The 10,314-nt window shown below is 50.4% G+C and overlaps 1 protein-coding gene across 1 annotated transcript; it reads left to right on the top strand.

Annotated features, from left to right (window-relative positions):
• Nucleotides 1–1,359: 1,359 nt before the first annotated feature.
• Nucleotides 1,360–2,026, top strand: LOC101525822 (metallothionein-2C). Its single transcript, XM_004583869.4, has 3 exons — nucleotides 1,360–1,390; nucleotides 1,613–1,678; nucleotides 1,857–2,026. Exons 1-3 carry the CDS (start codon nucleotides 1,360–1,362, stop codon nucleotides 1,946–1,948), a joined length of 189 nt encoding a protein of 62 aa, XP_004583926.2. The 3' UTR covers nucleotides 1,949–2,026.
• The last annotated feature ends 8,288 nt before the right edge of the window (nucleotides 2,027–10,314 follow it).

The raw sequence follows: 10,314 nt of genomic DNA, 5'->3' as shown, positions 1-10,314 counted from the left end.
TTCCAGGTGTCCCAAGACAGTGCCACTTCCTTGGCCAGCTCCTTCTTCCTGAGCTAGAACACACCTGCCTCTGCCGCCTGCCTGACCAACACCTTTTCCCTGTGGCTCCAGACTCCAGACTGGGTCTCCTCCTCTCTGTGCACCTGAGCCGGAAGTCACCTGTCATCCATCCTGTATCTCCTTTCCCTGTTCACCAGAGGAGCAGTCCCCATGCGTGTGAGCTCAAGTCTTCCTGAGCTCTCTTCTCCCTGCCTGGTGATGTCTACCTGTAAAAGGCCTTCACCATCTGCAGGGGCCTCTACGTTTAATCTCTCACTTGCTCTGTGACTTTGGGTAAGTGAGCTAGTCTCTCTGAGCTCTATTCCTGCTCCTTTAAAATAAGAATAATGGGGGCTGGCATCGTGGTACGGAGAGTAAAGCCATCACTTGACACCAACATCCCTCATCAGAGCACCAGCTCAAGTCCCAACTGTTTCACTTCTGATCCAGCCCTCTGCTAATGTGCCTGGGAAGGCAGCAGATAATGGCATGCCTCCCACCCAAGCAGGAGAACTTGATGGAATTCCAGGTTCCTGTCTTGGCCTGGGCCAGCCCTAGCCATAGTGGCCATTTGAGGAATAAATCTGCTGATGGCAGATATCTGTCTCTCCTTTTTCTCTGTCATTTTGCATTTAAGTATTTTTTTTAAAAAAGACATTGTCTTTTATGAAAATTAATGAAGATTAATGGATAGTCCTTGCCTATTGTTTATAGGATTAAATAGGTCTGGTACATAAGATGCTTATTCCAGTATATATTGGATACAAGCAATGGATGTGTTATTAATACGTATGAAGGCTGTATCAATAAACGGTGGACTTTTCATTAACCACCCATGGTTTAATATCATGCCACTCAATAAAGCCTGGATTGTATAGCAGGTTTGCTATAACCTGGCCACAGTTCCGAAAAATTTTTCATGCTAGCTAGATCCCTAAGAGTCCTTTCAGCCTTTAAACACTAGAGTTCAGATACAGGTCACTCAGCTGGGGAGCTGGGCGCTGGGCCAGGGTAGGGAACATGGCGTTCCTCCCTCTGCACCCAGCCTTGTCAGTGCGCGGGAGATGACCTAGCATGCAAGGGGCGGCCCGTGTGCACTGCCTTGTGCGCTCGGCCAAGTGTGCACATGGCACGAACCGCGAGTGGCTGACTCACTGTGGGGACGAGCGCAGGCACTGTTTTGCACTCCTCCTGCTCTTTGTCTCTATAAAAGCCGCCAGCGGCGAGCTGCTCTCCACCACGCCTACCTGGGGCTCTAGACAACCGCCGCTTGCAGCTCCCCGCCCCCCACGCCGCCTCTGACCACAGTGCAGACAAGCCATGGATCCCAACTGCTCCTGTGACACCACTGGTAAGGGGGTCCTGGGACGCTGCTGGGGATGCTGGTGAAGAGGTTAGAGCCAGAAAAGCCATTTCTGACCTCTCTCTAGTCATCGCTTCCTCTAGCGTTTGGTGTTATCTATTTTGGGTTACTTCAAGGGTCCTTTGGCCAATAAGAAGTCCTGAGTTAAAGGCTTGCTCAAGTTCTCACGACTTGGTTGGCCACACTCACCTCCACCTTTTCTCTTTGCAGGTGACTCGTGCACCTGTGCCCATTCCTGCACATGCAAGAAGTGCAAATGCACCTCCTGCAAGAACAGTAAGTGGGACCATCTAATCTCTCCCATCCCCGCCCTAGGAGGATTTGATTGGCTGGAGGTGTCCAGTGCTGGTGGAAGTTGGAACCTCCGAAGTAATGGCTATGTGTGGGAGTGGGCACATCTTCATTCCCTTTCTCTCTAGTGCTCAATCTAGCCACTTTCCCTCTCCTTCCCCAGGCTGCTGCTCCTGCTGCCCTGTGGGCTGTGCCAAGTGTGCCCAGGGCTGTATCTGCAAAGGGGCGTCGGACAAGTGCAACTGCTGTGCCTGATGCGGGCACAGCCCGGCTTCATGATGTAAACAGAGCCACGCAGACAAGTCACAACCCACAGTCCTGACATGTTTGCCATATTCCTTTTGGCACAAAAATATGTGAAAGATAATAAAAATCATCAGTGTTATTCTGACTCTGGTTTCCTCTGTACGTCTTGGGGAAATACAGGCCTTGACATTTGCTGGAGGCTGTGCTAGGAGTTGGTCTTTTGGAGACCTTGGCTAAGGACTGTAATGCCAGCTTCTAAGGAACTAAATGTCCCCTGATCACCTAATTGAGTTTGTCTCCTCTACAAAGCAGGACCACAGGGTCACATCTTAGGTGGGCAGAAGTGGAATGCAGGGGACGGGGTGGGAACAGATACAGGATTACTGTTATTCTCATATTGAAAGCTAATAACACAGAAACTTTTCAAAATATTTATTTACTTGAAAGGCAGAAGTACAGCAACAGATTACTACAATGATTGGGATGGGGTCAGGCTGAAGTCAGCAGCCAGAAACTTTATCCAGGTCTCCTACATGGATGCAGCAGGGCCCAAGGACCTGGGCCCACCAGCTTTCACAAGTGTATTATCGGGGAGCTTGATGGAAAGTGGAGTGGTTGGGACTGGGTCACACTCCTGTCTGGTCCATTTCCCCAGCAGAAGCTAGCAGTTGGTTTACCCAAGGTTACCGACGATAAAAGTTACCCTGCTTGGTGTTGAATTTTGAGGAGTTCTCCCCAAGGTCAAGTTGAAATCTGTTCCTTTTTCAAAATCCATTCACTTGTTGTCTCAAAACAGCCTAGGTACCAGGGATTTGGAGGGGATTGCCCAGGATTTTCCCAGGAGGATGAAATGTCCATGTGGTTGTTGGTTTCAGATGAAAGACTTCCCTGTCTGCTCATTCAAGGCTGATGGCAGATTCTATAGTGCACAAGGTGTAGTGTGTTCATAAGGAGGAAGGGGGGCCCTGGTGGCTTATAATTAAAGGCACTGCTTAAGGTGCCCCTGGCTATTTATTGGTGAGTTTTTATTTGATGTTCAATCAAAGAAGACAAGTTTCTTGGCCCAGAAGTCAGGATCATCCTTCTCTAGTTCTCTGTCTTCTTGGCAGCTTCAGCAGACACCTGTGCCAAATGCATGGGTTGGCATCAGGCAAACTTAGAAGCCCTTTTGAAAAGATGATGCCACAATACTGGACAAAGACGAAACTTTTTGGCGTAGTGAGTGAGTGAGTGTGCAGAGAATGGATAAATCATGTTCTCCTCCAGAGTGGGTAACCACATACCCAAGGCCACACAGCCTCGTAGAGTCTGAACCTGTGCCACGGCTGGACTCCAACCCCAACCTCAGCTGACAGATGATGACGTCACTCAACCCTGTATATCAGTTCAGAGGTGGAAATGTCTTTAAAATACTCCTAGTAATGCAGTGGTTCTAAGGCTGGCCACAGACCAAAAGAAATTATTATCTGTAACCTTTTCCCCAATGAAGAAGGAAGCTGAGTAGATTTACACTCAGTGGCACGTCTTAGGTCTATAACACTGGGCAGTATAGAGTGGGTGCTGTGCTGTAGCAGGTTGAGCTTTGGTGCCAACAGCTATATGGGTGCCAGGTTGAGTCACGGCTGCTCCACTTCCAGTGCAGCTCCCTGCTAATGTGCCTATGAAAGCACTGGAGGTTAGTTCAAGTACTCGGGCCTCTGCACCAACATAGGAGCCCCAAGAAGTTCTTGGCTTCAGATCAGCCCAACTCTGGTCATTGTGGCCATTTGGGAAGGCGAGCAGCAGATGAATGATCTTTCTCTATCTCTCCCTTTCACTCTCTGCAGCTCTACCTTTCAAATAAATAAATTTTTTTGTAAAAAAGAACAATGGGTTCATAACAGTATTTTTCTTTAAGATTGCTGTGAGGGTACCAAAATAAGAGTGATTGCAAAGAGTATCTGGAGACTAAACTTCCTACAACAGCCAGGATCACTAAAAAGGAAATCACCTCTTGTCTTGTTTTTAGATGAGATCTGCTAGTCACAAAACCTGGCCCATGTTTAGGGGTAGTTCTCATTGCCAAAATTGTCGTGCTGGGGCAGGTGTGGGGTCTGTTGCTGATGATCTCCATGATGACGCCAGCTTCCCAAAGAACAGTGCTGGGGGACTGGGCCCACCTCCTGATTCCAGATTCCCTTTACAACAGAACCTGGGATCCAGGAGGTGGAGGGCTCAAATAGTTGGGTCCCCATCACTGATGTGGGACCCTTATGAGCAGTTTGGGGCTTTGGGCTTTGGTGGAACCCAGCTTGGTATCTGGGAAGTGAATTAGCACATCTAAGCCACTTGCCAGATCCCATTGCACTTTCTGTGCCTCTCATGTAAACACACAAACACACACAGAGTCGGGTATGCAGAGAGGTGTGTGGGAGTCCCAGAAGAATTTCATTAAGGTAGGCTATACAACATGAGCCCAGTCAAGAAGTCAAGCCAGGAAAATGAGAGGAGAAACAGTCTCCTGAGCCTCACAAAGCTGTGAACAGGTAGAAAAAGGCCCAAGGACTGAGGTGAGAGCAGGGACAAGCAATGTGAGGGAAGCAGAGGGGCAGACAGAGCACCCAACTCCCACCTGCGCTCTGCTCACCCTCATGCAGGGACTTGAGCCCCAGGCTGGGGTTGCACCCGGACCCCAGGAAAATGAAGCTAAAACAATGGGGAAGAGCGGGCTATGAGGGAGGCCAGGAGCTAGGGCTGAATTCTGCAACTAGGCAACGCAGGTTCAGGGGCATGCTGGACGGAATTGGCGACAGGGCGGCCAGAAAACCAAGTGTGTGCGGTGCAGAGCCGCTGCGGCTGTGCCCTAGAGACAGCCTCGCACTGCGCACTGCTCAGCATCCCAAAGAGCATTGTGTGCCGGCAAGAAGCACCCCAGCACCCTGGGAGCACTCAGCACACAGGATGCACACAGCCCGGCTAGGGATCCGTGGGCAGTGCTGCCTGAGCGGGACATGCTGCTAGGACCAGGAAGGGCCTTTGCAATGGGGCCCCTCACACAGACTGTAAAGGGAGCAAGCGCCGTGTGGGATCTCAGGCTGCTTCCTCCAGCCTGGCTGCCTCTTGGCCTTTCACCCTTGGGGTTCACCTTCTTTGAAATGGACCCCAAATGCACCTGCACCACAGGTACAGACCGGTTTTCTGGACTTGGGGCTCTGCATTTTTCTGCTGCAGGGCAACCACCCCCAGGCGCAGAGGAACCAGCACTGTTAAATCTACCACTGAATCACTACACCTCTTTCTCCTTAGTCACGCCCCTCATCAACCTGCAATTGTTCCCACTTCTAGAAAAGGGAAGAAGAGGAAGGCTCCCTTGTCCTGCTCAGCCCAGCACCCGTGGAAATCCGAATTTTCTTAGCTGGATGGGAACATGCTGTCACTGCAGCTTCTGGGCCCAAGACATAAGTTCCCAGGCCAGAACCACCCTCCATGAGCTGGATTTGGAGCTGGGGCCTTCCTCCACAGCAGGCATGAGCTTCCGAGCAGGTGAGTGGATGAATCCAGGCCACACCTTCCTGTATCTTGTGTAGGACAGGAGACCCAGGATGAGGCCTGCTCAGCCACTGGGGGTGAGAGGGCTTGCTCTTTCTTGCAGGTTGTTCCTGTACCTGTACTGGTGGCTGCACATGCAAGCAGTGCAAATGAACCCCTGTAGGCTAGGTGAGTGTGTCACCCTCTCTGGAGAATTGCTGGGGATCGAGCCTTCCTGGCCTCGGAGTCCATGCTGGAGTTCAGAGTTTGCCCAGGTGTCTGCACTCCCAGTGCCCCCTCTCTACCCAACTCCTTTTTCCTTTTTATTAAATCTATTGCAAGCATAAGCATTGGTCAATAAAATAAATTACAGAGATAACAAAACCAAAGGAAAAAAAAAACACCTTACAAAACTCATTTCCAAAGACTCAATGACAAAGTCTCAATAGATAGTTGAAGAAACAGAAAAGTAAAGTTTTAAAGACTCCACCTGTGTTGGTCAATGTCTTTGTCACAAATTCCTAACATTTGGTAGCCCAGGGAGTAGAGCCACCCACATGGGTGACCTAGATTATGTTCCTGGTTCCTGACTTTGATCTGGTCTGGGACAGATCTGGCTATTGTAGGCATGTGAGCAATGAACAGCAGATGCCAACACTGTCTTCCTCCTTAAACAAACAAACAAACAAACAAACAAGTAACTTTAAAGATGAGTGTCCTGGCACAAAAGTCAGGACTATTCTTTTTGTTTTCAACGATTGATCTATTTTTATTTGAAAGCAGATTTTTTTTTTTAAGAGAGAGAGGAGGAGAGGCATAGAGGGAGGTCTTCCATCCACTGGTTCACTCCGCAATGAACCCAATGGCCAGAGCTGAACTGATCCAGAGTTCTTCCAGATGTCCCATGTGGGTACAGGAGCCCAAGGACTTGAACCATCATCCTCTGCTTTCCCAGACCATAAGCAGGGAGCTGGACGGGAAGTAGAGCAGCTGAGACAGGAACCAACGCTCATATTAGATGCCAATGCTAGCAGACAGAGAAATAGCTTGCTATGCCATCATGCCAGCTCCAGGACCACTCAAATACTCTGGGATTCCCAGTGTTGACAAGTAACTTCATAAATTCATCAAGAAGCCCTGGCCCACAACTTGCTTTGTGATTTGGGCAAGTCACTCAACCTTTCTGAACCTCCATGTCCTCAAGTGTAGAAAGAATATATTTCAACATAGGTTTTTTTTTTAATTAATTTATTTTTATCGGAAAGTCAGATATACAGAGAGGAAGATCTTCTGTCCAATGGTTCACTCCCCAAGTGAACGCAACAGCTCGAGCTTAGCCAATCTGAAGCCAGGAGCCAGGAGCTCTTCCAGGTCTCCCACATGGGTGCAGGGTCCCAAGGCTTTGGGCCGTCCTCGACTGCTTTCCCAAGCCACAAGCAGGGAACTGGATGGGAAGCAGGGCCACCAGGATTAGAACTGGCGCTCATATGGGATCCTAGCACGTCCAAGGCGAGGACTTTAACCACTACACTATCGCACCAGGCCCCAACGTAGGTATTCAACATGAGACTCACCAGGCCTGTGTTTAGGAAACAGGGACAATTAGGACTTTCTTGGTTACCACTGACTCTCTCAGATGATGGATCCTAGAAATCCCACAGACTGCTGGGGAAAGGTAGATAGATTTGGAAGCATTACTGTGGGTGGGTAGGGCTGGGCATGATATTACAACCCAGCCAATCCAGTATCAAGAGAAGCGCGAGTGCCTTATGTGAGATAAGAGATTGTCCAGCATTGATATGGATGCAAAACCTCCTGTGTCATTAATCTCACCATCTGGCAGGTGAGAGTTACGGGCCTCAAGAATGTGCTGGCAACTATGCAGGTGCTGCAGATTCAGTGCTGTCTTCTAGAGTGGCTGAGCCACGTGCCCGGGGGCACCCAGCTCAGAAGGAGAGCTCTGAATGGACTTATGTCACAGCTGGCCTCTCACTCTGACCACAGCAGACAAGATGATGATCTTAGGTGCTAAACTCTGTCTACTTCTGTTCAGTGTTGGAAGGGCCCTCTGAGATGGGCTGATTTTGCTCTTGCCTGCAGGAATAGGAAACACAAGTCTAGGGGGTCTTGGAGCTACGCAGAGGAAGTTGAGCGCCAACCGGTCTTCCTTGGTGCTACCTCTGCGTGACCTGGAGACAGAGGCGGTGGGTTGAGGGCATGACGTGGTTGTCAGCCTGCATGAGTGAAATCCCACCCGTGCCAATCAGAGTCGTGCATTAGAGTCTCTCTGAGGCTCACTCTCTTCATCCGTAAAAGGGGTATGATCATGGTAACAGCATGCAATGGTCGGATGCCCTGGAGGAATGTGGCATTTGGTGCGGTCAGTGGTGAGAGCTCTGTGATATTAGCTGCTGCTTCTGCATAGCCTAGGGGACATTTATTCACACACAGAGGAAGCAGTTGGGCCTGCTGTACTTGGCTCTGCAGCACGTGTCCTTCCCGCCTATCCCATGACCATGTCACTTGTGGTCACCCATCCCCCGTATCTGGGATCCTTGCTTAGAAACATGAAGTTGTGAACAAGATCCTGCGCCTTGTATCGGAGTATCGCGCTAAATAGCTACTAGTAGCGCATTTGTATGAAAAGTAAACTGTACAATCACTGAGATCGCACATCCCTCTGCTTCCGGGCTTGGGACAAGCTATCCGATACATTTGCTTGTGTGTATTTATACCTGTCACTTATCTTTGTTGCACTTCCAGATGGCTTTTGTCACTGACCCTGGTCACATTGGGGCCTTACCCTTGCTTAAAGATGCCCAGCAGTGGAGCCTCGGCCCACAGGTGATAAAGGCCGGCCCTGTTCTGATCCCTGTGTTACCTCCCAGCTCTTGCACATGTAGCCAGTCACTCAACTCCCTGTGGGCTCCTTGTTGGGTTAGCAATAGGACTGTTCATGAAGGACCACCATTGTAATACTAGAGGGGAAGTCAATGGGGGGAGGGATCTTGGGGAGGGGGACCGGAAATCCCAGAGCCTATACAACTGTATCATAAAACAATAATAAAACATAATCTTTAAGAAGTTTAAAAACAGATAAAAAGCCAATCACATTTTTTTAAAAAGAAGCTGACTGCTAAGAGTGGACAGAAAACAAAAACAAAACCAAGACACAGCGCTTCCCTTTTGATTTCTGTGAGAGTCAAAAGAATGGGAATATTCCATGAGAGCCTGCCTGCGGCTCAGCGCTGTCCACTGGTCAGCCATCAGGGCTGCCATCCAGCCGTGAGATGGGCTGGCTGGGATGCGGGGAGACCCCGCGAGAACTTAATGTTCCCACTCCTCCTTCAGCGTGGAGAAAGGACGGAACACAGCGGCGCTCCGGGCCGGAAAGGAACAAAGCCGCGGAGCTGAGGAAAGAACCGGGATAGGCAGGTGGGAGGAGGCGAAAGTCACCACAGCGGTCGACCCTCCTGCGCGCCACACCCTAGCTTTGCTCTCGGCTCGCTCAGATCCCAGAACGAGAGCACTAGGTTCAGTTTGCTCAAGGTCCCCGGGAAAGGCAGAGCCAAGGACGGCGGGGGGCGGGGGGGTGGGAGCTTTCAGGACCAGGTTCTCGTAAAGCTCGGGTAACCGGCAACCTGGCCAGAATTTGGAAGGGGTGACAGAGGGACGCTGCCAGACGGGCCGGGCGCACAGTCCCGCCCTTCGGACTGGTGCCACCGATGGCCGGGGCGGGGCGCCTGGAGTTGGAGCTGCGCGCAGTACTCTGCGCTCGGCTCGCTGCGCGCAAACCCCGGCGCCAGGTGCTGGTGCCGGCCGGGCGGGGCCTTTGCAGCCGGCCTCCCACCGGCTGCAGCAGCCTGCCCACGCTTCTGACGCCCCAATGCACATCTCAGCCCTTTTGCCTCTTGGTTTAGATTCCTGACTCACTCTGCCCGAAAAAGGCCCTAGCTGCTTCCTGGGCCATTAGTAAGGGACGTCGTATTTCTGTTTCTTATGGTGCCCCTTTTCCCCACCTCCAGACACACAGCGCTAAGAGTGGAGATGGTTGGCCTTGTGAGTTGTGACTGAAGCGGATTCCCCTAGTGCTTTTCCACTTGCCCCGAGCCTCCGTCACCCCGGAGTGCGATTCTCCCATTGATGGGTAGCCAGTAGACCATCCAGGATCTCTGTGTTCTCACGGCAAGTGCTAATGGCAGAGAAACGGCTCAGTCCCATGCTCTTCCTCCAGGCCCCTTTAGATGTTGGGAGACATTTGAGGAACTCTGAATGAAGTTCCCCGTCTGCTTGGATTCTACATAGACCTGTGTCTATACCCAGCAGCAAGGGGCCAGCTTTTATTCCAACACCTTGCACTTTGGTAAGATACGGTGTGTTTCAGTTCTAGGTAGGCAACAAACTTTGGAAATGTATGATCTGTTTTTGTACTTGTGAAGATTTCAGGAAAGTTAAAAAGAACAATCTAACACAAAATGTAGGATTGCAATCACTACACACTTGTTTTAGGGTATACATTGCAAAGAAATACGCCCCTGGGGGTGGGGGTGGGGTCTTGGCTCTACATGGAGACCTAGATGAAACTCCTGGTTCCTGGCTTCAGATTGGCTCAGCTCTGGCTGTTGTGGCCATTTGGGGAGTGACTCAGCAGATGGAAGGTCTCTGTCCCTTCTCTCTCTGTAAATCTGCCTTTCAAATAAAAACAAACACATCTTAAAACACACACATAGGAGTGTGTAGACCTGTGCCAGTGTGTGAATCTCATCCATGGACCAGCACTCATCCCCAGATCCTCAAGGAACCATCAGTCTGGGTTTCAGGTCACACACAATGTTGGGTAGGTGTGGTTAGTCATCTGGCTATGAATC

Source organism: Ochotona princeps, chromosome 16 (assembly GCF_030435755.1).
Source record: "Ochotona princeps isolate mOchPri1 chromosome 16, mOchPri1.hap1, whole genome shotgun sequence".
NCBI classification, from domain to species: Eukaryota; Metazoa; Chordata; class Mammalia; order Lagomorpha; family Ochotonidae; genus Ochotona; species Ochotona princeps.
The sequence above is the reverse complement of the archived record's forward strand: the minus strand, read 5'-3'. Positions and strand labels throughout refer to the sequence as shown.

Bases quoted from the DNA above. Each gene is read 5' to 3' on its own strand.
- LOC101525822 (XM_004583869.4), top strand. From the start codon at position 1,360: ATGGATCCCAACTGCTCCTGTGACACCACTG. The intron at 1,391-1,612 runs GTAAGGGGGTCC...TTCTCTTTGCAG, and splicing joins CTGCTCCTGTGACACCACTG to GTGACTCGTGCACCTGTGCC. The intron at 1,679-1,856 runs GTAAGTGGGACC...CTCCTTCCCCAG, and splicing joins ATGCACCTCCTGCAAGAACA to GCTGCTGCTCCTGCTGCCCT.